The sequence below is a fragment of the Brachypodium distachyon genome, chromosome 1 (genome assembly GCF_000005505.3).
Source record: "Brachypodium distachyon strain Bd21 chromosome 1, Brachypodium_distachyon_v3.0, whole genome shotgun sequence".
In the NCBI taxonomy this organism is placed as follows: Eukaryota; Viridiplantae; Streptophyta; class Magnoliopsida; order Poales; family Poaceae; genus Brachypodium; species Brachypodium distachyon.
The window spans coordinates 50,036,344-50,063,912 of record NC_016131.3 but is presented as its reverse complement, the minus strand read 5'-3'; the positions used below and the strand labels follow the sequence as shown (position 1 = coordinate 50,063,912).

The 27,569-nt window shown below is 46.0% G+C and overlaps 3 protein-coding genes and 1 pseudogene across 6 annotated transcripts; 2 read left to right on the top strand and 2 right to left on the bottom strand.

Annotated features, from left to right (window-relative positions):
* Positions 1 to 488: 488 nt before the first annotated feature.
* LOC100828255 (auxin-responsive protein SAUR50) lies at positions 489 to 1,194 on the top strand. The gene has a single exon (XM_010229807.3). The coding sequence runs from the start codon at positions 500 to 502 to the stop codon at positions 1,052 to 1,054; it is 555 nt and encodes a 184-aa protein (XP_010228109.3). The 5' UTR covers positions 489 to 499; the 3' UTR covers positions 1,055 to 1,194.
* Positions 1,195 to 4,457: 3,263 nt separating this feature from the next.
* On the bottom strand, positions 4,458 to 8,887 carry LOC100833727 (ribosome production factor 1). Its single transcript, XM_003557181.4, has 11 exons — positions 8,519 to 8,887; positions 8,350 to 8,430; positions 7,468 to 7,563; positions 7,228 to 7,311; positions 7,073 to 7,142; positions 6,916 to 6,998; positions 5,924 to 6,003; positions 5,705 to 5,803; positions 5,185 to 5,290; positions 4,849 to 4,938; positions 4,458 to 4,758 (listed from the first exon to the last, which is right to left on the bottom strand). Exons 1-11 carry the CDS (start codon positions 8,774 to 8,776, stop codon positions 4,720 to 4,722), a joined length of 1,086 nt encoding a protein of 361 aa, XP_003557229.1. The 5' UTR covers positions 8,777 to 8,887; the 3' UTR covers positions 4,458 to 4,719.
* An 858-nt stretch (positions 8,888 to 9,745) lies between these two features.
* LOC100833422 (probable ribosome-binding factor A, chloroplastic) lies at positions 9,746 to 18,034 on the top strand. Of its 4 annotated transcripts, none has more exons than XM_010229804.3 (5): positions 9,746 to 10,164; positions 10,246 to 10,419; positions 16,617 to 16,822; positions 17,347 to 17,436; positions 17,589 to 18,034. In XM_010229804.3, the coding sequence occupies exons 1-3, from the start codon at positions 9,874 to 9,876 to the stop codon at positions 16,767 to 16,769; spliced, it is 618 nt and encodes a 205-aa protein (XP_010228106.1). In that variant the 5' UTR covers positions 9,746 to 9,873; the 3' UTR covers positions 16,770 to 16,822; positions 17,347 to 17,436; positions 17,589 to 18,034. The 4 variants fall into 4 exon arrangements, with proteins under 4 accessions (XP_010228106.1, XP_010228107.1, XP_010228108.1 ...); XM_010229805.3 differs by having other exon boundaries at positions 17,584 to 18,034; XM_010229806.3 differs by lacking the exon at positions 17,347 to 17,436 and having other exon boundaries at positions 17,584 to 18,034.
* LOC112270267 lies at positions 15,066 to 15,197 on the bottom strand (annotated as a pseudogene).
* Positions 18,035 to 27,569: the final 9,535 nt, after the last annotated feature.

Sequence of the window (27,569 nt, the reverse complement as noted above, 5' to 3'; positions counted from 1 at the left end):
CAATTTTTACCCTACGTTCGAAAACTTCTGACGGCTTCTGAGGGCGTCAGAGGAGAAATATGTCGCAAAATTTACAAAGACAGAGTGATAAAAACAGATAAAAGTAAAAATCGGTCGGACAATAAACTCTAGTCTCTCCACTCTCAACCACACAAAAGAGTCGCTGAGCGAACAGTATAGTCATGATGCAATACGGGGTAGTCCGTAGTCCGTACTCAGCAGCAGCAGATCCGAGCCATCATTATTAGACTCAGCACTAGACTGCTCTCTGGAGTCTGGACTAGACTAGCACGGCAAGCTAGTTTTTTTTTTTTTAGCAGCACGGCAGGCTAGTTTTACGTACGTAGGGTGAAACACGGCGACAGGTGGAGCGGGCCCAGCAGGCCACTACTAGTAGGCCAGGCAGGCCCGCGTCCGGCAAGCCCACGGGCGTCTCTGGCCCACGGCTCGTACGTCTCCACCTCCACCAAGCACCCCCTCCACCTCCACGGCACCAACCATGGCTGTAGCGACCTCCCTTCCCTCTCGCTCGCATCCGGCCTCCTGGCTATATATATACCTCCTCTGGGCTTCAAGTCCTCATCCTCGGCGTCCTCCAGTCCAATCCACCAGCAGCCACCAATCAACTCCGGGGACTCGGCACCGGCCCGCTCAGCGAGATCGATCTACGAACCAAATTCGAAAATCAATGGCGATCAAGAAGGGGTCATCGGCGGGGCTGAAGCAGATCCTGAAGCGGTGCTCGAGCCTGGGCCGGCGGCAGCACCAGCAACAGATCTGGGGGTCGGAGGAGGAGGAAGACAGATGGGAGGAGACGGAGGAGGAAGAGGAGGCGGCGCCGAGGGACGTGCCGCGGGGCCACTTCGCGGTGTATGTGGGGGAGCGGCGGCGGCGGTTCGTGGTGCCGATCGCGGCGCTGGACCGGCCGGCGTTCCGCTCCCTGCTCCGCCGCGCCGAGGAGGAGTTCGGGTTCCGCCACGGGGGCGACCTCCTCCTCCTCCCCTGCGACGAGCAAGCCTTCCGCTCCCTCTGCGCCTCCTCCGCCTCCGCCTAATAAGCTAGCCAGCGCCATTGCCGGTCTCGGAGCTCGTAAGCGCGCGTGTAAATACCGACGGAGGTGCCGGCGCCGGGACTCATTAATTAATTCCCCGGCGCGCGCCCTTGGGAGGATTGAACCTCCACCGTCCGCACCACCATTGATTCTCTTCGATTCGAGGAAGAAGACGGATGATTTTTAGAGATGGAAGCCTCTGCTGCCGGAGCTAGTGAGTAATTTTGGCTGGCCCGTGTTGTTATCTGTTTGATTGATTGCGTGCACGTTGTTTGTGACGTGTTGGAGTCCTCTGGCCTTGTAGCCTTCTCTGCTTTGGATTTGGAGGAGAGCTCAATTAGGCTGAGGTGAACCGTCATTTCATTTTTTTTTTCTGTGCACATAAGCAGAGTTAAGATGTACTACTATTGGCCTGGCCGGCTAAGATAAGCTAGCTCATCTAGCTGCAGGAGATCGAAATGTGGCGGAGAGTTTATTGTTTGCCTTGATTTGAGAATAATGGTGGCTATTACTACGTGTGTGCTTCAGAAATCAGGAATGACAAAGTGTACTGGTCAGCACTAGAAAAAATGAAACAAAAAGTATCTACAGCTAAGACGAATTCACTCTCACGACCTACTCGCTCTCACGACACCTACGGAAAGAGAACATCGGAATCGATGACGCCATCATCGAGAAAATCGATGACGTAATTTTTTGTTTTTTTTTGAACGAAGTCGGGAGAAAGACCCCTTACTAGAATTTTGATTAAAATGAGCCAGAGGCTCAATGACGTGAAGAAATAACTACTTCATCTGATTCTAAATTTTTTGACTCAAATTTATCCAGATATTGATGTATCTATTCTTAAAAAACGTTCAGATACATGTAATATTTTCAAATTAGAATTGGAGGGAGTATTAGTCATACTCATAGGGTTCTAAAATATGACTTTGTACTTAAAGTACCGACAATTATTATGAATCGGAGAGACTACGTGTAGAGTATTTTCCGTCAATTAGAACCGTACGTCCGTCGTTGGATGCAACTTGGCTAGCAAACCCGTACGTTGTACGTGTACGTACACCGATCGAGTGAAACCATAATGACTCTTTTCCCTGCGCTATCTAGCTCTGGCGATCGACCACATGGATGCATGGACCGGCCGGTCCGGCCATTTGTCCGTCCCCATCCCCATGTGAAACTGACACATCTGTGTCGTCGACGCACGGCATCGGCATGTGCACTTTGTTTACCGCCGGTCTTTATACTGCCCGGCCCCGGCCGGCCATGCAGCAGCCAATTCAAGATTCAACTGTCTGTATGCACACACATGTACAGTACAGGGGCTCGGTGCAAGAATGCAACATGCATCGTTGGGGCACCACCACGATGATGATGGAGCTCTGCTCGCTGGGGACGCATATATTTCGAGAGAGACAGTTTTTTTTTTTGAGAGAGAATCCAGACAGACAGATGGGCAGCGGCGCGTGGCCACCACATCCACATGCACGGCCGGCCGGTCACGGGCCGGCGCTAGCTCGATCTCCATCATCGATAATACTCTATCGGGGCCCATCATTCGATACCATGGGCGCATGAGACCATCAGAGAGAATGTAGTTCACGGTGGCCGGAATGATCGATTGAATATACGAGTAGCTCTTTCATGTGACGACTGGCGATGATGGCTGCAGCTTGCCACGTTTAGCTAGCTAGCGCGCCCACCACCGTACGTACGGGCTCCGTTTAGAAACAGATACATCTATTTTTAACAATTTTTATCAAATTTGAGACAAGAATTATGAAACAAAGCTAACATGTAACATGCACGCGACACCCTAGACCCAGAACGTACCCTGCAGCCAGCTAGCTGCTACTGCTAGCTACCCTCCATTACTATACGTGCGTATTCCATAACCAGTTGTACGTGCACGTACGTACTAGCAGGCATGCATGAATGCACGTACGGAGTTTGGTACGCATGCATGTGTACATGTAGTGTACGTGAATGGGCATGCAGAACATGCATGAGCGGCAGGCATGGGCATGCAGTGAGGGGGTCGATCGATCATGCAGCAAAAACGGCCGTCCGTGTGCAAGCGTGTCACTGGCTAGCCAAGGAGAGGCCGGCCGGAGAGCAGCTGAGAAGACCAAGGATTGAATCAGATAAACAACATGGCATGGTGCAGGACCAGGAGGGGCGCAGGCCATGTGCAGCTGCTTGAAAGATGGATCGATTGCCCGCCCGTGACCAACCAAACACAGGCAGGAGGAACAGGAGAGCAGGTGGCAATAAACTCAGTCAGTACTCACTCACTCTCATCACTCGAGCAGGACTGAGCCTTTCTTCCTTCCAAGTTGTGGTGCTGCACACCATATATCGTACGCCCCGGCCTGCACGGACGTACCCCCAGCAACCCCTATGGCTCTGGACCCCCCCAATCTGATTTGCCAGCCTGCAACCTCTCGTCTCGTCTCACGAGAACTACTCGCCTTGCCGAGAAAAATATCTCAGAGAGTTGCCATGGATCGATAGAGCATATCGTGGTAACTTCTTGAATGTTTTTGCTGTTTGATCCGGCTGTGCTTAGCAGAATATATTCTTGCTGCTTTGAATTCGTCCCAGGAATGAATAATTACTTCAAGTAAGGGATTGCTCGATTTCCTTTGGATAAAGAAAGTCAAGGTTCACTTTGTCGAGAAATTGCTCTGCAAGGCTTAGATTGAAAATAGACACTTCCGTGGTACTCCAACACAGCCGGATTAAAAATATATAGTTACTCAGAAATGTCACATTAGAGTATAATCTGCTGGCGGTAACTTATCTGCAAGCTCGGCAACGATGTGGTACAGCAGCGAGATAATAACACTTGGTAGCAGCAACACGCAATTAGTCATGATTCAGTAGCAGCAAATTCGTCATCATGTAGATGTAGACCCGACGATTTGGTCCTGCTGCGTTGTCATGGCGCCGCTACTGCAGCCTCTGCCGATCAGCGATAATATGGGGCCTGTCAATGATAAGTTCTTTGGTTGCATTGAGACATGATGGCCAAGAAACGGAACGTCCACAACCGTGATGTGAGATCTTTCCTGCAGCGGTTGGATGATAACGACCTTGTTCAAGAGATTGTATCTGATGATATCTTTGCATCGAATCACATGTCGGGACTGTGGACCTCAATTCAGACCAAATTTATCCAAGTGTTCTCCAAAAATTTACCTTACATTTGCCGGTTACACATTTTAGAAATCGTGTACTACACCATTGGGAATAGAAATGCGCAATTGGGCACCGAATTGGACACTCCTACACAGTAAGAACTTTCTATTTATCAACTTTAGACTTCATTGCAACTTAGTTGTTGAGTTGTAAATAGGATTTCTCCGGAAAATCGATAGATCCAGATTCGCCATGAAATATATTTTCGTAGTGTGTTATGTGTTTAGTACGTAAAACGTACAAAAAATTGACTTAGGATGACAAAACTAATATGACCTACTAAAACAAAATGGAGGGAGTATAACTCACAACTCAGTAAGTCATTTCATGAGTACACGAAATTGCTTGAAATATTCAAGTTTGCTACACCGATCAACTCGTAAGTGCAAAGGATACTCTACAGTAATTCTCAGGGAACACAAGTACAGTTTTTGCCTGCTGCAGCACAACGATTCCATGCTCCATTACAAGAAAAACCTTCTCCTGCTTGTGTCCATGTCCGGCTGTAATTTGTACAAGATTTTGTGTCATTTCAGTTTAATTCATCATGTAGTGTGGACAGGGAGTGGTGATGAATAATAACAGTAAAGTACCTTGTGAACCCACTCATACTCCCCGCTTTTCGTGTCGAATGTCCCGTGTTGCAAGGTGATCAGCTTGAGAGTGAAGCGAGGACCACATTCCTATGTCATTAAGAACAGTTTAGGATTACTGCTAATAGCTAATGAGGTACCATACAGAGCATTAGTGTAAAGTGATTTCCATCAGCAGCTCTAAAGGTAGCATTGCTAACATGTAGGAGTAACAGGCAAGATACTGAAGTTGTAAACATATTTTGGAAAATAACGAGTGCCCTCTAAGCATACAACCTAGAAGGATTGTGAGTGTTTGATCCTTTTGAGATCCAGTACGGAGAGTGGTTCGAGTACCTGAAGTCGACAAGTCACTTGCTTCTCAGTTTGTTTTTTGCTTTCAGAGCTCTTAGCTTTCTTGTCCTTTGAAACAACTTTGATTTCTTTCTCCTCAAAGACATACCTGTTATCAGGATTGCAGATCATTATAGTCCAAATGCTAAGATTAAAGAGCATGTACAGACGGAAGTTAAGGCACATTTTATGACAAAAGAGAAGATAGCATGGAAGAATGCCATGCCAAAGGAATCAACTTACCATGAGATAAAGCAATGTACCAACTAGTCATTATAAAAAACATATCTAGTGGTCTTCATTAAGGTAGACATGTAATCTACTCATACCAACAATTGGTAGACACATGAATAAAAATCACCTATACTAACATGCTACTGCCTATTTGTATACTTGTATTGCAGTGGCATATATCAAATTGTAACCCTAATATAACGTATTTTGTACAATCATGGAAAGCAAAAATTTCACATCTCTAATTGTTAGCACCATCCTTTTGACTAATGAGAATTAATATATTCACCTGTGATGACGGAAAAATATATAGTCTCGCTGATTATGGAAGGTCACAACCCGGCGGCCACGGAAATTGGGGTCTTGGGGGAAAAGAGATTGTATCATCCTGAATAAACAAGAGAGGAAAGTGGACATGTCAGCCTTCTCCTTCAAAAGAAATTCTGTCAAGGCGGAACAAGGTCAACCTTCTGTACAGAAACAGAGGAGAAATATAGAGACAATTTACCTTCCAACCCGATGGCCAAGCCGTGTAGTGAAATTGTTCAGCACTAGCTCTGGCTTATGACTTGTAGGGTTGCCGTGGTTCTGTCATATAGAGACAAATGAAAAGGGGTAAATGAAAGTAAACTTAAATGTTCAGACGTAGAAGATTAAAATATACTGGTTTCACACAGAAACAACATGCAAAGACCCAATACATATCGTAAGATCCTGTCAAATATACTGACAACAGCAAGTTAGTGAATAAACAGGGATATGTGAAGGACTATCTGATATTTAGTTGTCCAGGACCAGCTACCAAAGACTTTCTTCTCCACTATAAAATTATCAGTTTTCCATCAGTCTAGAAGACCATCTAAATGGTCAGCATCAACCCAACTATTTCTTTGCAATAATTTAAACAATGCTGTAAAGCGTGGCAAAATTAGAACAACGGCATGGCTTTGTCAGAAAGAGACATGGACCAGCTTCTAGCAGACAAGCCATATGACACCAAACATTGCCATATGCATATTCAATTTTGGGGGGCAAAACTACCATGTCTAGAGAAACTAGAGACAAGCTAGGGACAAGTAGGATGACCGATTGATGGCATCTTGAACTTTTTGCTCAATTTCTGCAGACCTTAGACCAAAAAGTCAGCAGAGTGTGACACATATGTATTTATGCCAATGTATTTCACATTTGTCATGCTATCTGAACCACCTGATTGAAGTCCAATTCTCATATTCATATTTTCACTATGCTTAAGAACCATAGTAGGTTGAGTCTAACTGTATTCTCTCTTACTAGGGACAAGATAAGAGTATCATAGAAAAGGGAGACTATGCATCACTAATTAAGACTATGCAAGTATGCTCAGTTGCTCACTAATTGATTATATCTCAAGCAAAAAAAAATATATCTGAAAGTCGCAGTCACACATGCAATAAGTTGACATGAAAGAAGTTAATGAAAAATGGCCTCTGATATAATAAAAAACAACATATATAGTACCTTTATATCCTTCCGCAGAATAAGCTTGGATAGCTTGAAATGGGCAGTAGGACCATCAGGTAAGTTGATGATCAGTAGTGCATCTGTGAGACGAATGGTAACAGAAGATGTCACAAACAAGAACCAGGAGAAAATAAACAAAATGATGAATTCTTACCAGGCTCTCTTCGATTGGTGTGGACAACCATAACTGAAGTGAAGTCTCTGTTATTTGCATATTCCACAATCTGTAAAATTAGTGTGTTTTAATTCATACAGGGACTTATCTAAATGCAGTAAGGAAATAGGATATAACTTGAGAACTCAACATACTTTCTTGAGGTCATAAGTTCCTCTATTAACATATTGAGCATCTGGTATCACTTCCATTAACTCCTTAATAAAAGCAGGTCCCCTCTGTTGACATATGCAGCAGAAGTACATAATTAGATGACAAAATTTTGTTTGACGTTTAGAAGTTATCAAATGATCACATATTCAGAATATCTGGTACAATATATTGATGATAATATGATTCCAGGTATCAGTGACAATGAGGTTAAAAGTGCATACGCCTGAATTGAAGCGACATGTTGTAATCAATACTTTCGGGGTTACTTGCTGTTTCAGCACTGCATTGAATTCATCAGCATCGTTCCCTGCAAACAGCTGGACACAAGAACAAATATTAGATACAGACACAAACTGAGTAGAGCTAACAGTAGCCTAAATAAGCACTCATCTGCGGAGAGAATTCTGTGATAGACAATTCACAGTGGATGTTGGACAACACTCGTCTAAGTAACATGACCTAACAGAGACTAGAAATGCTTTTTGCAGTGTTACCACTGTGGCTGGGATAAGAAGTCAGCAAGATAATAGTACTGGTTAACTGACCTAGCTGGTTAACACAATGAACTTGAAGTATTCAATAACTACAATAACAATTAAATTTTAATTTGCTGATACTAAGTTAATGACAGAAGAACGTGAATGTGTTTATCATGCAAAAAATGGGTGTGCATAAAGCATAATGACACTATGTTGGTCATTGCTGCTTATCAGCAACATGTTGGTAAAGAAGAGATTCTGGAAAACCAGAAGTATGTATCTCTACAAAGAGGTAGCCAAATCAGTGGTGATAACACCCTAGACCTTGACAACGCCCAGTATGACATTGCCATCTGCGCTCGACCATATCAAAAAAAAGAAACCTCCCATCAATAACCTCACCTTCATACCCACTCTCCCCCACATTTATCCCTGCTACCAGAAATATGAAGCAACGCAATTCCATTGTTAGCACAACCGTGGCATAGCATAAGCATCCTCGGATTTGATGTTCACTTAGCCAAACTCACACAATAGGGTGTAAAGCTACAACTGTTTTAATGCTTTGGATAACCGCACTGATCAAACTAATCAAGTAAGCAACAGAGAAGACACCGCACATACCTCCTGATCGTCAGGCCGGCAGACCGTCTCGTCGGGCTCCCTGGTGTTCTCGATCGTCCGGGGCACCTGCCTCTCCGGCACCTGCAAACACCCAAAAAAAATAACTTCAGAATTTATCCACAACCTTGCACACATCACATGGAGGGAGAGGGGATCAAAGCACGCTTGCCTCTTCGCCGAGCTCGGCGGCGCGCTGGGCGGCCTGGCCGCGCTCGCGGCCGAGCTTGCGCTTCTGGGCCTTCTTCTCGCGCTTGAGCTTGGCGTACACCTCGCTGCGCTTCTCCTTGTTTTTGATCTCCGACGGCAGCGGCGGCGCAGGCTTCGCCGCCTCCTTCGGCCGCTTATCCCTCCGCCCCCTCCTCTCGTCATCGTCCCCGGGAGACGGCTCGTCGGTGTGCTGCTTCCGCTTCCTCGATTCCCCCGCCATCGCCGTTGCCGCCGCCGTCTAGGTTTTGGTGCGGCGAGGGTTTAAGCGTCTAGGGCACCGCGGCGGCCGAGCCTTTTGGATGGCGAAGAAGCAGCCCCGTGTTGGCTGGGCTTGTGGGCTACTGGACCGTGTGTATTGGTAGCGTGGGCTAATTATGAATTTGTGATGCTACTGGAGCACTACTTTCTTCTGTTCTAAAAAGAACTGGAGTACTTTCTTTTTTAGTTGGAACGTTTTGTTAAATCTGAGAGATTTCAAACAAACCAATGCCAAATTTCTGTACCCCAGCACTTGCTAATTTAAGAACTACGGTACGTAGAAATTTATCGAAGGAGGGTTTAATCTTGAAGCCACGTCATGGATTGCATTTTTAAGTGACTAAAAATAGCTCCTCTGAATTATAAAATAAGAACTGCAAAACTCTTTATTGCGGAGTAAAGTTAAGTACTCCCTCCGTTTCATAATTTTTGTCCCAAATTTGTCCAATCTAATTTTTAAAAGTGTCTAGATACATGAAATATTTGGACAAAAATTATGAAATGTGGGAAGTAAGTACTAAAGAATAAAAGTACAGAAATATACTAGTGAATTAAAAATCGTTAAGAAAAAACGCTAATAAAAGATATGGTTAACGTGCTTTCAAATATGATTTCACACAAAAACATGTTGCAAATATAAGCATTTGGCTACGTAGGGAACTGTAGCTCGATTCCTCGATCAAACTACAAAGGAATTATGAAATTGTAAACACAAAAAGTTTGTATTACCATAATGTTATCGTGTGAGACCGAATTTTTTTTTCGTGCCATGGTAGCTCGTCGGGTCAAAATTTAAAATCGGATTGCTTTGTATATAGAATTTTTCAATAATTATATTCCTAGCAAATAAATTTATGAAATGCATTTTCTGAACGACACATAAATGGTTATATTTTGTCTATTACACTTTGGAATTTCTTTTAAATCAATCCGGCAGATATTGTTCGTTTCTACACTATCCTTGGCTTCCCACTCCGACAGGCGACGGCCTCACCGGCTCACCGCAGTGCAAAAATCCCCCGAATCCCCATACACCCCGCCACTACCGAAGCAGCGCCGATGTTCCCGTGCCGCCCGCTGGTGTCTCCGCCGCTGCCGCGCGCTCTCGCCGTCTCCGTGACCGTGCGGCGGCTGCCGTCGTCGGCGCTGTCGCTGCGCGTGGTGCGGTGCATGGCCAAGGAGCGGCGGGTGCGGATGGTGGCGAAGCAGATCCAGCGGGAGCTGGCCGACATGCTGACACGCGACCCCATCATGCTGCGCGCCGTCCTCCCCGAGGCCGCCCTCGGCGCCGACCGCTACCTCTCCTCCCTCACCACCATAGCCGACGTCGAGCTCTCCAACGACCTCCAGGTGAGGCCGCGGCTGCGAGTCAGGGCTGGTGGTGGACTGCGCGATTCGATGCTGAGTTCTTTGTGTGTTGTTGCGCCGCAGGTGTGCAAGGTGTATGTGTCCGTGTTTGGGGACGAGAGGGGGAAGAAGGTCGCCATGGCCGGACTCAAGGACAAGACCAAGTATGTCAGGAGCCAGATTGGGAAGCGGATGAAGCTGCGCCTCACGCCTGAGATACGGTTCATCGAAGACGAGTCCATGGAGCGCGGAAGCAGGGTACACACTGCACTTCAACTTTTCACTTGTTTTTGTTCCACATTGACATATTACTGGATGCAAGTTTGTTCTTACATTCCAAAAACAAACACATCTAGGCATCGCCGCGAGTCTGTCAGCTCCAGCATTCACCTGTTTTTCACTTTTCACTGTTTCATCACTTTATCTTCACTTAATTTTAGTTTGGGTAACTTGTCCGTTGCTTGCTACAGTGAAAAGATTTGGTTTGGCGTGGTAAACATGCCTGCCGGTGCTTTGTATTTATACAACAAGAGTTAGGGTTTACAAAGAGATTACAAAGGGGTTAGGATCTCAATAGAACAGGCTAACAACCCTGTTGCCGGATAAGCACTAGTAGTTAGTATCTGCGGTATTTTACATTCCCCCTCAATCTCGACCAGAGGTTCCGAGGTTGAGATTGTACTTCATCTTGTCAAGCATAAGCTTGGTCGCCAGTTTAGTGAATGCATCTGCAAGTTGATCGCCGGAGGAGACAAACCGGACTTCCAGAGCACCAAGTGCTACTTTCTCACGAACAAAATGGAAATCCACTTCAATGTGCTTGGTGCGGGCATGAAAAACTGGATTAGCAGTCAAGTATGTTGCACCGAGATTATCACACCAAATGACAGGGGGTCGAGGCCGAGGAATCTGCAATTCCTTTAGCAAAGCGTGCACCCAGGTTACTTCGGCAGCACCATTAGCAAGTGCCTTGTACTCCGCCTCTGTGCTGGAACGTGAGACAGTGGGTTGTTTGCGAGCACTCCACGATATTAAGTTCGGGCCGAAGAACACGGCGTAGCCGCCAGTAGACCGGCGGTCATCGGCGCAGCCTGCCCAATCTGCGTCGGTGAACACGCTGAGAAGATTGGAGTCTGAACGACGGATGTTGATGCCAATTTCGACAGTGCCTTTGGCATAGCGCAAGATTCTCTTCACAGCGTCCCAATGTGAATCAGTTGGGGCAGCAAGGTACTGGCACACTTTGTTCACGGCGAAGGAAATATCTGGACGTGTCATGGTGAGGTACTGAAGGCCGCCAACCATGCTTCTATAGTGGAAGACATCGTCGCCTTGGAGAGGTGTGCCAATGTCACGAGCAAGAGGTTCCTGTACCGACATGGGAGTAGACACCGGCCTGCAGTTCTCCATGTGAGCTCGGTGAAGCAAGTCCATGGCATATTTGTGCTGGCACAAGTGCATTCCCCCTGAAGTGGACGTAGCTTCAATTCCGAGAAAGTACCGCAGGGGACCAAGATCTTTGATCGGGAAGGAGGCTTGGAGCTGCAGCAGAAGGCGATCTGCTGCACGAGGGCAGGAACTGGCAATAACAATGTCATCGACATAGACCAGCATATAGATCATCACTGAGCCATGAGAGAGAATGAACAGCGAGGTGTCCGCGGTGGAAGGAACAAAGCCAAGTTGCTGAAGTTTGTCACTGAGCCGAGCATACCAGGCACGCGGTGATTGCTTCAGGCCGTAGAGGGACTTGTGGAGACGACATACATGATTCGGCGCCTGCGAGCCTTCAAAACCGGGTGGTTGCTGCATGTAGACTTCCTCGGTGAGCATGCCGTGAAGAAACGCGTTGTTGACGTCGATCTGGCGGACATGCCACTGTTTGGAGACGGCCAGGGACAGAACAAGGCGCACGGTGGCCGGCTTGACCACCGGACTAAACGCGTCGAGGTAGTCGATGCCCAGGCGTTGGGTGAAGCCGTGAGCAACCAGGCGGGCCTTGTACCTGTCGATGGAGCCGTCAGGATTTTCCTTAACTTTGAAGATCCATTTGCAGCTCACCACGTGCTGCCCGGGAGGGCGAGGCACTAGACTCCAGGTGCCATTCGACTGGAGAGAAGAGAATTCTGCCTCCATGGCAACGTGCCACGACGGCTCAGAGAGGGCGAGGCAGTGCGACGCTGGCACCGCAAAGAACGCCCGGCGAGTCGGATCGTACCGGATCGTCCCGTCCGTGGGCTTCCAGACCATGCGAATGTTGTTGCGGAGCCGCGCGACCACCGTGGAGCGCGGCGGAGACGGTGGAGTCACGGCCGGTGGCGAGGGAGGCGCGTCCGGCAGAGGCGACTCCGTTGCCATGCAGGAGATGCAGAAGTCGCGGCAGGAGTCGCGGGCGACCGGGCTGCCGCGGCAGGCGTGGCGGCAGGAGGCGTGGCGGCAGGAGGCGTGGGCGACCGGGCTGCCGCGGCAGGAGTTGTGGGCGACTGAGCTGCTGCAGCAGGTGATGTGGCAGCAGTAGGTGCCGCCGTTGGTGTCGCAGGGGTCGAGGCATTCGGCGAGCATGGAGTGTCCGAGCCAGATGCATCTATGGGAGTAGCAGGTCCTGCACCATTTTTAGCATTGATAGGATGATAAAAGCTCATAGAGTCAAGGTGCACGACCGGCTCGGCAAGAGGAAAGGTGGATGGATCGGCAGAAGAAGAGCCAGGCGCGTCGGAGGCAAATGGAAAAATATTCTCATCGAACACAACATGACGAGAGATATAGATACAGCCCATAGAGCGGTCTAGACACTTGTATCCTTTATGCATGCTACTGTAGCCCACGAAGACTGTGGAACAAGGCCTCACCTAGGGCAGAGGGCTTATGGATTTCGTGGTCTGTGGTGTGGCGGCTGCAGTTCTTGGGGAGGACGGGAGAGAGAGCGGGAAGAAAAACCCTTCGTTCAGGCTACTTAATGGGCCTTGGGCCAGCATGGGCCAACTATATTCAACAAAGAGACACTGACACGAGCGAAACTCAACTTTCGGTTGTTGTATGGGTGAAGGTATGGCCAGTAGGCACATCCAAAAGTGCGCAGAAAAGAGTAATCCGGAGTGATATTAAGCAGGCGAGAGATGGGGCTGTCATTGGAAATAACTTTAGAAGGCATGCGATTAATAAGGTAACAAGCGGTGAGGAAAGCTTCATCCCAAAAACGTAAAGGGAGAGAGACATGGGCAAGGAGGGCAAGTCCGGCGGCAGACTTTCCTATTACGTCATCTGGTTTTCTATGACAATGGGAAGTGGACTTAGGGGCTGGCTCTACGACTAACCTCCTAACCAATCTGTCACATCATAGAAGGATGCCTAGCTGAGACAACGCTTGTGCCAAGTAAGAACGACTCACTCACCGAGCTTTCCATCAATCTTGCGTGGCAGCAATAAGCGGAGCGACGAGAAGCCTTCTTCTTCTACTGAATTTCATTTCTTTTTGAATCAAAAAATCCGTAATTCGAATGACTCCTCCCGGAATTGCGTTATCGGAGCCGAGCCAGGAATAGCCGTTAGTGGACACCTACCACTTTTCACCGGTTAGAGAGGCCCTCTTTAATACATTAAGAAAATATGTTCACAGGGGCCAGAAAGACTCGGTCATAGGAACTTAGACCACCTACGCGCTGTCTCGACAATGTGGCGGTGCTTACGTTCTGCGATGCCATTCTGAGCGGAGGTGTGTGGGCAGGAGACACGGTGGGCAATGCCGAGTGCCTTGAAGTGTTGATGAAGTCGATGATATTCGCCACCCCAATCAGATTGGAATGCCTTCATTTTGGTGTTGAGCGTGCGTTCTGCATGTGCTTGGAAGTTATGAAAAGCAGTTTCAACATTAGATTTTCGCTTAAGCAGGTAAAGCCAGGTAAAACGACTGAAATCATCAACAAAACTGACATAGTATTTAAAACCGCCGACAGATGTGCGGGCAGGTCTCCAGACATCCGAGTGAACAAGCTCAAGAGGAAACTTAGACACACGACTCGAATCAGGAAAAGGTAACTTATGACTCTTTGCCTGTTGACAAGCATCACAAACTGAAGAATCTAAGGACCAGGAAATATTATTTGCCCTAAGAATGGTGTCGGCTACAGCTGGAGAGGGGTGACCAAGCCGTCGATACCATTGCCGCGACGTGATACTGGCAAAACACTGCCGACTGGATGACGAGGAGCTACAATGCAGGGGAATTGGATAGAGCCCGCCCTTGCTTCTACCGAGAAGAAGAACCCTCTTCTTTGCCTTGTCCTTAACACAAAAGAAGTATTTATGGAATTCAGCAAACATATCATTATCGCAAACGAGACGGTAAATAGAAAGGAGATTTTTGTGTATGCTAGGGACATGCAAAACATTGCGAAGTTTCAAGGAGGAAGAAGAGCCGGGCAATACACAATGACCGATATGCGAAATTTTCAAACCTGCGCCATTGGCGACCTGAACTTGATCCTTGCCGGTGTAGCGCTCGTGCATGGTCAGCCTGTCGACATCACCCGGGAGGTGGTCGGTGGCGCCAATGTCGGCATACCAGTTGGTATCAACATGGTAGCCGGTCGGTGAAGAGTTGGCGGCGCGGGAGCTTTCCACGGAGTAGGCGTGGTTGAAGCGATTGTGGCATCGCAGCGCGTCGTGCCCGTATTTGTGGCATATTTGGCACGTGGACTTGGGACGTCCACCGCCAGCGCCACCACCGGAGTTCTGCTGGCCCCGGTTCTGCTGCTGGTAGCCGGGGTTCGCCTGGCCGCGGTCACCGCGATCACCGCCGTTGGAGGAGCGGGAGCGGTTGTTGTTGCCGTGGCGTGGCGCGTCGCGCTGTTACCGGACGACTGAAACTCCATGGTCGAGCTGAGTTGCTCAATGCGAGTTTCATGGCTCAACAAGTATGAGTAAAAATCATTGAGCATGACAGGCTCTGCACGTGTGGTTATAGAGGATACAAGGGATTCATACTCAGGTCCGAGTCCAGCGAGCATATATCCGATGACCTCTTCGTCGTCGAGCACCTTGCCGATCGATGCCATCGTGTCAGCGAGTGCCTTCATCTTGTGGAAGAAGTTGGCCGCTGACATGTTCTTCTTCTTCAGGTTGGACAGCTGGTAGCGGATCTGAGCCATCCGAGCTCTGTTCTGAGACGAGAACATGGCAAGGAGAGCGGCCCAGACCTCAACGGAAGTCTTGAGCCCGGTGACTTGCGCCAGGACTCCCTCTGACATTGAGGAGAGGAGGACGCTGAGGACAGTTTTGTCCTGCTGGAACCAGCGCATGTAGGCCGGATTGACGATGCGTCGAGCAGCATTGCCGCCCGTGCCCTCGGTGATCATGTCGTCCGGGGCGGCGATGGTGCCGTGGAGGTGGCCGAAGAGGTTCGGCCCGCAAAGAGCTGCTTCAACCTGCGCGCGCCAGAGCAGGAAGTTGTCGCGGTTCAGCCGGACGCTGATGAGACTGCCGAGCGTCGACAGGAGACGAGATCGCTCTGACTAGCTCAGGGCCAGAGAGCGCGACATGGTGTAGATTGGATCAGGCTCTGATACCAAGTGAAAAGATTTGGTTTGGCATGGTAAACATGCCTGCCGGTGCTTTGTATTTATACAACAAGAGTTAGGGTTTACAAAGAAATTACAAAGGGGTTAGGATCTCAACAGAACAGGCTAACAACCCTGTTGCCGGATAAGCACTAGTAGTTAGTATCTACGGTATTTTACAGCTACTACTATTTGCTTACCATTCTTGCCCTTGCAGACCAGAGTTATCAACACTGCATTGTTTTTAAGCTTTTTTTTTCCAAGCATATGTTTGATATATATATATGATCGTTGTTTCCTAAGAAAACCTCAAAAGGGCAGGAAATTCATGCAATTTATTACAGAAGGATAGACTTGCCCAGTTAATAAAGGGAAACATGGAGAAAAACTGATAAAAAGGACAGAAGATAATCCCCACGAAGTGACGGGCTTTACAGACAAACGCACCACCACCATACGGACGCAACAACAGACAGAGAGCTCCAAGGCCTCCAAACCAAGAGCCTGCAGGAGACGAACTCGTGCTCACTCAGCCATCAGTGCACTTCACAACTTCTGCAAGGAGAGCTAGATCTTTAATGTGTTTGCAGATCAGTCCAGTCTTAGCAGAAATTAGAATCATCATTTTGCCTTTATATGGATAAGAATTTTGTATATGTTCTGTCGATATTATATTAGATGTAAACTTCTTCGGTTATTCCCATAGGGCCCATCCAGGAAACTAGCTCTCGAAAGGCTTAGTTTTGTTATAGCTAAAGCCCATAAAGTGGACATTTTAATTTGCTGTAGGAGCTATATTACCAGTAAGAATCATCCCATGGAACATGTTTCACATTTTTGCTCAGATTTCTCCTCTGTACATACTGGGAAAATCTTTTCTAATTGATCCCACCTTTGCAGATTCTTACTATCCTGGACAAACTAAAGGAGGAACGGGAGAAGCAAGAAGGAAATGATCTAGAGGAAGATGCAGAAACTTCAGATCTAGGAGAAGAAGATGGTGACTGGGAAGGAGATGAGCCAGATGAGGAGGACATAATTTATGTAAAATAGTCCATTATGCCTTCTTGAAGCTTCAACATCTGTCAAACTTCAGAGCCCATCAGGTATGCTTCCAGAACTTCAAGAACCAATTGGCAATAATTTGTAAATATATCCAAGGCCCTGAGTAAGCTCTTCAAGTATGGCAAATTTGCAATATCATTTTAGTTTAGCTCTTGTGATGCATGTGCACAACGAGATATACTGGTACTGTTGTGTGCTACTAGAACTCCTGTAGGGTAAACTAAGCTGGCAAGTAAAAGTAGACTTTTTTCTACTTGAAAAGTGTCTGAATTTCTAGAAGCAAACCAGTTTGATTTAAGAAAATCCAGATTAGATCAACAAGGCATTAGTATTTCTTCAAATTCCAATTTCGAAATGGTATCACTGAGTACAGAATACGGTAACAGCGCTACATGCATATTGATTTTTTTCGTTGTTATTTAAAGTAGGCTTAAAGAGTCCTGGCTTTTATCCGTTTTTAGCCTATTTAGTCAGTTGTGATTCAGTAGGCGGCTAATATGCTATGCAGTAGCGTATAGATATGTATTCTTCTTTGTGCTCATGCTCAGTTTTGTATGACGTGCAGATTTCGTTTAGAAGTTCTGCTTTTAGCGGAATTGACTATCCATCTACACCACCTATTTCTGTTCTGGCTGCATGGAGAGTTGTATCTGTGGTAATCGTGTAGCATAGCAGTAGTCATGATCTGTAATCTTCATTCCAGCACACGTATGACTAGATGTTCAGGCTATCATTTCGTTTACTTGAAAGCATAGCAAATTTATCAAGTACTGGAAATGTTCTAATTGGTATTATCTACCAGTGCAGTTCATTTAGAGTTTAGTCCCATGATGATGAGAACTCAGCTGCTCACCCTGTTGACAAAGGGCTTCAAAGCGTCTCAGCACTCGAAGAGCTTTGCAGAGATATCTACATTGCCAATTAGAAGCTGGCCAAATCCTTGTTTTTTTTTCAAAGCTGGCCAATGAGGAGGATATCTATGTGGAAATTTGAGGGCATCATTACCATTTTATGTTCACTAGATCAGTATCTGACCATCAAATGGAAGACAGTTTCATTGATGTTCATCTTGTCTGTATGCTAACTAGTCCCCTGTTATGTTTACCTGACATGTCTGTTTGTCTGACTGAACATGGAGGCACATGCCTATAGTTTTCATTTTCTATTTGGTTTGTGAACTTTGATGTACATCTGTAACCAGATTACCATGTAATACCTCCGTTTCAAAAATTTAAGACGCTTTGGCTGTTTTACTGTGGGAGTTGCCTTGCTTTTGCCCTGTAATAAATTGCCTAAATGTGAGGACACACGCAAAAGGCAGAGTAGGCGAGGGCACGCAAAACACCATCACTGCTCCAACACATGCTTTTTTTAGTTTTCTGAACCTTTACAGTGATGTTTATATAGATTTCATGGTAGGTTTTCACCTGATATTCACGAACAGGGTGGCCGTGTTTGTGTCGTCCGAGAGTGCAAAATGAAATTATATGCTTATACTCCGAGAGTAAAAAAAAAAGGAACATGACCGGTGCAAAAATTGATGGGCGGGAGACATGACGGCGATCATACTTGCTCAAATGGTACTCCTAATACTCCCACACTCCAACAAAAGATGTCTTAAATTTGTCAAAATTTAAACATATCTAGACATGACTTAGTGTATAAATGCATTCAAATTTGATCAAAGCTGAGACATTCTTTATTGGACGGAAAGAGTACAAGATTTTACGACAAAGAAAACAGCCGGTTTCTGACCCCTAATACAAGTAAGATAGCAAACGGATGAATGCAAATGCAAGCACATTAAGAACCGGGGATCTTCACCGACCGCTGGCGCTACATGTACTGATCGTTGAGCCTCCGTGTCGTTAGTTCCTCGGGCAAGCCGATGAAGGCTGCCTCAGTTCCGGCCGCGTCGGCCACCGGCAGCGCCTCTGGTGGAGCCACGGACAGAGCCGACGGCGCCTTTGATTTTTCCTACGGCGCCCCTGGCGACGCCTTTGCCGGCGCTTGCGGCGCCACGTGCCACGCCTTTGGCTCCGCTTGCGGCATCTTTGGCTAATGATCCACCTAAGCAGGTACTAGTGAGGTGACACATCAGCAGTAGATGACGTGGAAGGGAAATATGAGCAAAACAAGATGTACCGGTTGCTTGGGAGAGAAACGGTACGTGCACTCGTACCAAGGCTGAAGTAACGGCAAAAATGCTGTTGGACGCATGCTAGTTACCTATAAACATGTATCAGTTGGGCCCACAAGAATATATGAGATTATTTGTGCCGGCTCACTTCCCACGTCTCCACTGCTTCACGTGCTACTACTTCAATCCTCAGCTCCGCATGCACCTAGACCACAAAGTTGAAGTGCATGCTGGATCCTCACATAATAATCACGCATGCAACTGATTAAATAGTTTTAAAATGCGTACTATACCAAAGCAGAGCAACTATCGTTGGAGCAACTTATACTTATAAAATATTTCGACAATTCTCTTTTAGTAAAGGCTTAAGTACGGGACTGTTAAAGATGCCCTGAGACGCCACCGACGGCGCCCTTGGCCCCGCTTACGGCGCCACGTGCGGCGGTGCCGCCAAAGGCGTCTTTGAGGCCGCCCAGCTGGTCCTCAACGGAGCCCACCGACCACGATGCCGTCACCAACACCACCACCAAGAATGCGTTGATCACCATCCGATTTGTCCTCGCGGTGGCCATCGGTGGACTAGCTAATAACTGATAGATTGATGGTTTACTTGAAACTCTAAAAGAACTGCACATGTAAGACATTTGATCAAACTTTAATCTTTTTGGCTTGAGACAAACTGTGATACTCACTCCGAGTATTTAGAAACTGACGGAGTACTTCTTACATTTAGAAACAGAGATTTAAATGTTTAACAAAAAGATGGCCACAAAAGAGCAAGCGGAAGGACGCAAAAGCAGGTAAGACCGACCGCCCGACCGTTCCACAAACCACAATCAAACGGCCGGAACGCAAAGGGGGGAGATAATCAAATTTTGAAAACAACAAGGAAGAATAAATATAGGCGTGGAGAGAATGTATATCGATCTGCATGTCGATAGTTCCTCGTGTAAGCCTAGAAGATATATAGGCTGCGCTTAGTTCCTCCTCTTTCCGCCGGCACCGCCCGCAAGTTTGCCGAGGCCGCCTGGCCTCCCGCAACTTTGCCGAGGCCGCCGAGGGCGCCGCCGAGCTGGGCTTGAACGGAGAGCACCGAGCAAGACGCCGTGAGCAGCAACACCACCAGCACTGCGCTGATCACCATATTTGTCCTCACGCCGCCCATCGATGGATCAATCAGTGCTTAGCTTATACAGCTGACCGACCGATGCAAAGCGCGCGTCAGCAATTCCTAGTTGCAATGCAATAATAATCAGGTGTTGGATCGATCAGTTTAATTTGCGTCTGAGATATATGATCGATCTATGCTAGCTCAAATTCTCCTCGCGGCCGTGCCCCCCTGCCCTTTTTATGAAAGGAGCCGCCCAGTACAGCTACGGGAGTACTAGCTAGCAAGCTGACCAGACGAATTACAATATGATCGCACGCTTCCCGCGCGCGAGCCCTTCCATCCCACACGCCAACTAATTCCATCCCCCATCACGAAAGTGCTGGCATGCACGTCGTCGCAGGAGATGAATTATATATCTATGCTGTAGACTAATCGATCGATCCCCCACGCTCCCCCTCGAGCCGCATGGACTGATTAAATAGTTCAAAACCGTGCCGGCCTTTAAAACGGAGGGAGTACTAAGATCGATCTGGAAGCTCAATAAAGCCTAAGTCCGTGCACGCACTTCCTCGGAATTATATACAAAGACATGGAGGACGTACATATAGAGGAAAATCTCGGGTGACTCCGAGGGAAAGCCGAACCATGTGGACATAACATACCGCTTCGATCAGATCGCGGACAACAAATATGTCCAGTTTGGAAGCTGAAGGATGAAAAAAATATGAAATTTTGTTAAGGAACGGAAAAACGAACTTGTCGCAACAAGTGGAGTGACGAAAAAATAAACACGTTTCTTTTAGTTTTTCAGGATGTTGTTGGTAAATAGTACAATTAATTGTATTTGACAATAAAAGTACGGAGTTATGCATCAACGATTGTAGTCATTTTAATGTGAGTCACAATAAAAGTACGGAGTTATGCCTAGTCAATGGAAACAAGAGCCGCCGAAGCAATGGTTTTCTGTCGGTTTTTCCTCGTCTCCAACCATCGATTCGACGCTGGTATACCCTGTTATGTGCAGTCCAGCATTATTATATTTATTTTAGGTCTGATTTTGTGTCGAGATGACTGCGAGGACTGACTGATTACTTACTTGCTGGTTTTTCATTCTTGTGCAGACCTGCCCTCTCCTGCTCCGGGTTTTCACAAAGGTAAGCATGCTATTTCCTCTTTACCTGCGACAAGCAAAGTCAATATGCATGGTGGACAACAGTGCCTTGTCAGTTGGCAGAAGGCTTGCACGGCGACTATGTTAGGCCCGCGGGCTAGGGATTTCCGGTTTCAGCTTGCACGGTATGGTTTTCCAAAATCCTCTTGGATGATTTTTTTTTCAAAAATCTCACGTGCCAATGACTGAGTATTACGTGTATACAGTTTTTTTTTTACATTTTGGCGACACGTGGAAAACCCCGCAAATAATGAACAACTTAAGATTCTTGCATTGTGACCGGCGGGTATAGTTATGCACGTATGTCTAGGCCGTCATTTTGTTTACTTGAAATTTTAGCAAACTTGTCAAGTATGAGAAGTTTTTTCTGAGAGGAACGGAGTAGTATTACCTACCAGTCTACCACTTGCGGTTCTCTTATTAGAGACAACAAAATTCAGCGGACTCCGAGCGAGTTCTCAGGCCATCTATGGTGCTAACCGTCCGATTAAACGCCACTGCTCCGCCAGAAAAATCGGAAAGTTTTGGTTAACTGGGCCGGCGGCCCATTGTCCAACTGAAAAAACATTGCCCTCCCGTCTGCCGATCTCTCCTCTCTGCTACATCGCATCGGCTCGCCTGGTTCGCCTCCCCTTTCGTGCGTCTCCCCCAGCCTTTAATGGCGGCAGCAGCAGCCAGCTTCGATTCCTCTTCCCCCTTTTCCTATGGTCCTTCGCCTCCCTTCCTTAAAGATGGTAACGGAGGTCCATCACTCTCCCTCTCGTCTCACCTCTTTTTCCTTGATCAACCTATATACATATATCCAGGACCTCCATTGGACGGCGATCAGTTCGGTGGAGGAGAAACCCTGCCTCCGGTGTCTAGGGATGGCGACGGCGAGCAGCCACGCGACTATGCGGTCGCTTCTCTGAGAGCTCATTGACTGCCATGGTGCTCGGCCGGCAGCTTCTGGCAAGCTGCTGACCCCTTCACCCCACCCTCCCCTCGGGTGACCCACACCAGTAGGGTGATATGGTACCTCCACTCCCCCTGTGGCCCTTCTTCTTCCCGTGCAGCTGGATGGGCAACGAGACCACTCACCCGGTCTCAAAGCACTCAAACGATCTGCTGATGGATGGAAGTGGCAATATTCTTGCTGGCTAATTTCTGGGTTCCTCTTTTCTTTGTAGATTACATCCATTCCTATGTAATGTTCATCTGTTTAATTTTTGCCTCCTCCACTTTAGAAGATTCAGGTGTTGGATCTACAGGCTTTAACATTGTTTTTTCAAACATTACCGAAGGGACATGGCCGCATGACAAGCTAGCGAATCCAAGCTTACTGATGGGCTACGGACCTACGGTATCCACTGGTATAGATTGTGTATGTCATATAGTTGAAACCAAATTAGGGACATCAATGTGTATTTTATTTTGTATCATATTACGACAAGGGGTTTTGATTGGAGTTACAATAGAACTTGCAGTTGATTGAAGTTACAATAGAACTTGCAGTTCAGGTCAACGATACATATATTTTCAGTGCTAAATCATGATCTTTTGAATTCAGCTCACTTGCTTCTGGCTACAAATTAACGGCTGGTTGATTGCCTGGCTACCTTATCTTTTGAGTTCTTTCAGTAGGCTCAAGGCGCCTATCGGCAAGGCTTGGAAAAGCCTTAAAGGTATACATGCAGGCTTATAAGTAAGAAAATGGTTCTTTTAGCTACAAAATGTCACCTGGAAAGTTGGAAGGAATATAAACAAGTTCCGTGTCTGCATTTCAGTAAATTAGATTGATACGGAGGGGTCAGGTCTAATATTTTTTATTTAGCATTCTATACATGAGTCTGCCACGGTGCCACCCTTTTGGTTCCACTTTCATGTTCAGTTTTGGTGTTCTACGATTCTTGTTTGATAATCTATATTTTCGTAAGTGTGCATCTCAGACTAGCTGTGGTCATGTATGGACATATCTGCTTTGCTGGTTGTTCATTTTTTTTCTGAGGAGGGATCGTCATCCTCAGCCTCAAGCCTCATTGTTGAAAAAAACCCGTTAATGGATCAAATAAAGGGCTATATAAACCGACTAGAGATGGTCACACGGGAAATATTTATCCTATATGGGTGGCAGCCGCGTTGCTGAAGCCAATGACCCGCTAGGGTGGCAGCTAGGGTGATTTCTCCCGGGTCGCCCCCTACTGAAAGGGACACGGGAGCTCTTCTTTTCTGAACTTCACTTCATTTTACTCTCGGTAATTTTCATAGAATAATTACTGCAAATGCATCATGAACATAGAATGAACTTAATTGCAACAAAGTGTTTGCACGAATGGATTTGATCAGAAGATATTTGAGAGCACCGCCCACTTCCATGAGAAAACCAATCAAACATATGGTAGCGGTTTATTTCCATGGTGCTTATGTCACTTTTCAAATCCATGTATAAGGGCATGTTATTTAATACAATATAATTTCCATTTCTAATGCATTTGTCATTACAATTTCTATATCCACTACATCATTGTATTACACCCGAACCTATTCTTTGCAAATACAAGGTCGAGCGCGGCAACGCGTGCCATTATGTTCTAGTTTAGGACAGTAAAGTTGGGCACAATCCCAGCCCTCTCAGGCCACCTGCATTTTCAGCCGTCGGATCTACCGTCTGGACGAAATCTGGCCGCCGGTTTGGGCTTTTGTCCTATGGAGCTGCTGCTCCCGAAGAAAAATCGAAGGCTTTACGTTAATGGGGCCGATCGGGCCGTCTGGACCAAGCTGGGCCGACCAACCGAGTTGTCCATGTCTCCGTCCACAACTCCACGCAGAGGAAGCAAGAAAAGGAAAAAGAAAATCTCCCGGCCTCGCTCCGACCCTCTCCCCCGTGCGCCACTGCGCCGCCTCCTCTCCCACCCAGGCTGCCTTCTCACCTTGCCCTCGTCGCTGCCCCTCTCTGGGATTCCCCAACGCCCACCGTGCCGCCTCATCTCCCCCTCCGGCCTCCGCCTCCATTCCCCCGCTGACGTCCCTCTCATATCTTCCCTTCAATTCGCGACTTCGCTTCACCGGCGCCCATCCCAATCCGCGGTGGCTTCTTTCGCCGCCAGAGAAGAAGGGTCTTGATGTGCTGAATTCATGGAAGATGTGTCACCGGCGGCGACCTAGGGTACCACCTTGCAGCCTGGTCGTGGGCCTCTCCCACCACTGCTGACCATTGTGTCGGGGCAGGTGGAGCACGACCATGTCTCCAACCACTTCCCTGCCCGTTCCCTACACAACGGTCTCCCCGTGCTCTTGGAGAATGCTACAGGACCCCAAAGAAATTTCTTACTGTTGTTGAATTTGTTTGTAAGTTCCTGGTTTTGCAGATTGGTTTTATTTGTTAAAGATCTTATGTTGTCTCTACAAACTGAATCTTCTCCATGTAGCATCACGGTCTAATAGTACAAAAATAACAAAAAGCATCCATGAATTAGTGAAGATGGGGAAGCCTGAGAAAAGAAATGATAGTGGACACAAGCAGTTCAGGGCGTGACGAGATAATATTAAACTTTGAAGGTACTCGAAATATCTGATCTGGAACCTTTCTTCTTGCTTGGCTGTCCAGTTTTGCATTGCATAATACTTCTTATGTTATAATCAGATTTGCCGGAGAGCTAGCAGAGGAAGGTAAGTTTCTAATCTAATAGGTATGTTTCCATCTATCACAGCCTTGACCACAGGATGGAATGCATTTGTCAATCAGAACCTTTTTCTTTTTCAGAACCTTGTGTTTGAGGATGCAGCACTGTACCTTCAGTACTGATTTATAGCTCATGATGCCATTCACTGGAACTTACGCTAGCTTTCATTTCGGTCATGATTTTTCATTCTCCTCCATAGGTGAAGTTGAAGATTCTGCTAAAAATTGTATCCCCTTTTCTTTCACTTCATAACCATGTCTGAAGTCATAGTAGTCTATGTGATGTTGTCATGAAAGTATTTTTCACATCTACTACAACCCCAGGTAATACAATATTTCCCAGATTGTTTTCACAGCAGTTTCAAATACCTGTGTCATTGGAGTCTATGTGATGTTGTCATGAAAGTATTTTTCACATCTACCACAATCCCAGGTAATACAATATTTCCCAGATTGTTTTCACAGCAGTTTCAAATACCTGTGTTATTGGAGTCTGCCAACATTGTAGCGTTGTCGTCAATTGACACCAGCAACTATATGCAAACGTTAATGTATTAGTGAAGACTGTTATTTTATTTGTAAAAATTGACACTGACGCAATATAGATGACACCACACACCAGTGATTCACTCAGCTTACTTTGACCCTGCCCAGAACTGTACACATATCCTCTCAACCATAATAAGGGTGCACTGATACACTGGATTGTGTCCTCCTAGAACAAGTTTCAAAATATATGTACAAGACCATGTTGGTATCTTAAATGGTAGCCAGATCTTTGTATTTTTTTTTCTTAATAGCAAGTCCAGAGCACTGGGCCATATATGTAAAAAGCATGCTTTCACTTTTCCAGAAACATTATGACTGTCAGTCCAATGCTGGTTGTCAATTTTGGATCAACTACAACTATGTGATGATAAATAGATGTTGTATCTATGTGGTGACGTTTTGCGATTGTCTTTCGTAATTTTTAAGGAAGTGTTTTGACATTGAGAGTACTGGAAGTACCTTATGAGCTCACAAGCTACTGTCTCCATGCCGTGCCTTACGACTACCGCATTGATCATACAGTGAATATGTAGGTACTAGGAAACCATGCTTGCAAATATAAGAATAAAAGATCATGGCATTAATCCATTTCCTGATTTGCACGTTTTAGGTACTGTTATCATTGACTAATAAATTAACTAAATGTACTGAATAAATAATCTCCGATCTATAACATTAATCCATTTCCTAATAGATATTGTTTTCATTGACTAATAATTAACTAAGTGTACTGAATAAAGAGTAAAAGATCATGGCATTAATCCATTTCCTAATAGTTTTCCCCCTCTCTCTCTCTCTGGCCACCGTATTGCAAGTAAATGTTTCCTGCTGACTATGCTATATATTTGTTTTTTGTTAATTTAGTTTTTTCCATGGTTATTTTTTTTTCACCGGAGATACAATATCTGAAGTTAGGGACATGGTAGAGCATGCAATATATATTGGTTTGCCTTGCAGTTAGGTCTGTGCATGATTCAAGTTACTGACGAGCAAGGAGAGAAAGATGAAAACTGTAGGGGGCTCATGTGCAACATCTGGTGGTGCAGCACTAGCGGCAGATGGTGTTTGTTTTGTAGCCAAGCTCACATGGCAAATATCATGAGCTTATGGCCTGACAATGACATTTCAGTTCGTATAACAATGAGCTTTGTAAGAGACAAAAATTATCTTGCTTGTTTTGAATTACTGTGCTCCTTCAGACCTTCCTAAATAATTGAAGTATTGCAATTATCTAGATGTTTCCATAGTCTGGATGCTTTATTCCCTTTCTAATTGTGTTTATACATTAGTAAAAAGCGAGTGATGTACCAATGATGAGATCGACACCTTTTTATTTTGAAAATCAATGTTCATTATTAGTGTGTGAAGAAATTATTCAGTTTCACAGTAATGTGATGAATGATATATGGACGAAAAACTACATTTTTTAGTATAATTATAGCTATTTGGTTGTCGAAAGTCAAGTGGACTTGGAATTTTTGGTTTATTGGTTGAGAAATCTGGCCGTCTGTCCATGGGTTTTCGTCCTACAGAACAACTGACCACAGAGAAAAATTGATGCCTAAAAGTTGAGGTACTAAACAACTAAAAGAAACATACTCAAAACAAGTTTTCAATTTGTGCAAATATAACAACGATGTCTGATGTCTCTGTAAATTACCAAAAATGGATGCGGCATCCTTAGATATTTATTATCTTCCTATCATTGTATTGTCGCAGCTGATGGACGCGGCAACTCGCGCCGTCACAATCTAGTAGAGTTTATATTTCACGATGATGGGAACTCGCTGCTCACCTCGTTGACAAAACCCTTCAAAAGTACTCTCTCCGTCTCATAATTCTTGTCTCAAATTTATTCAAATATGGATGTATCTATTCTTAAAAAGCGTCTAGGTAAGTGTAATATTTTGACAAGAATTATGGAACAAAGTGAGTATATCTCAACACATGAAGAAGATATGCTTTGGTTTCTGAACTGTGATGTACATCTTCCATTAAATTAGTATCATGTACAACTCCGTAGAATGCACTTACTAGTACAAATCTATAATAGTCAAATGGTGTAAACAGATTACAGCAAGAACAACACGGGTGACCTACCAGGCTACAAACAATATAAGCGAGACAGTAAACGGAAGGATGGAAGCAAGAGTTGA

What these genes read in the sequence shown, in the direction of transcription:
- LOC100828255 (XM_010229807.3), top strand. Translation starts at nt 500, where the DNA reads ATGGCTGTAGCGACCTCCCTTCCCTCTCGCTCGCATCCGGCCTCCTGG.
- LOC100833727 (XM_003557181.4), bottom strand. Translation starts at nt 8,776, where the DNA reads ATGGCGGGGGAATCGAGGAAGCGGAAGCAGCACACCGACGAGCCGTCT. An exon ending in CATGTCGCTTCAATTCAGGC is followed by an intron (nt 7,312 to 7,467) that starts GTATGCACTTTT and finishes ATATGTCAACAG; the next exon opens with AGGGGACCTGCTTTTATTAA. An exon ending in CTTGGCCATCGGGTTGGAAG is followed by an intron (nt 5,804 to 5,923) that starts GTAAATTGTCTC and finishes TTGTTTATTCAG; the next exon opens with GATGATACAATCTCTTTTCC.
- LOC100833422 (XM_010229806.3), top strand. Translation starts at nt 9,874, where the DNA reads ATGTTCCCGTGCCGCCCGCTGGTGTCTCCGCCGCTGCCGCGCGCTCTC. An exon ending in AGCTCTCCAACGACCTCCAG is followed by an intron (nt 10,165 to 10,245) that starts GTGAGGCCGCGG and finishes GTTGCGCCGCAG; the next exon opens with GTGTGCAAGGTGTATGTGTC. An exon ending in CCATGGAGCGCGGAAGCAGG is followed by an intron (nt 10,420 to 16,616) that starts GTACACACTGCA and finishes CCACCTTTGCAG; the next exon opens with ATTCTTACTATCCTGGACAA.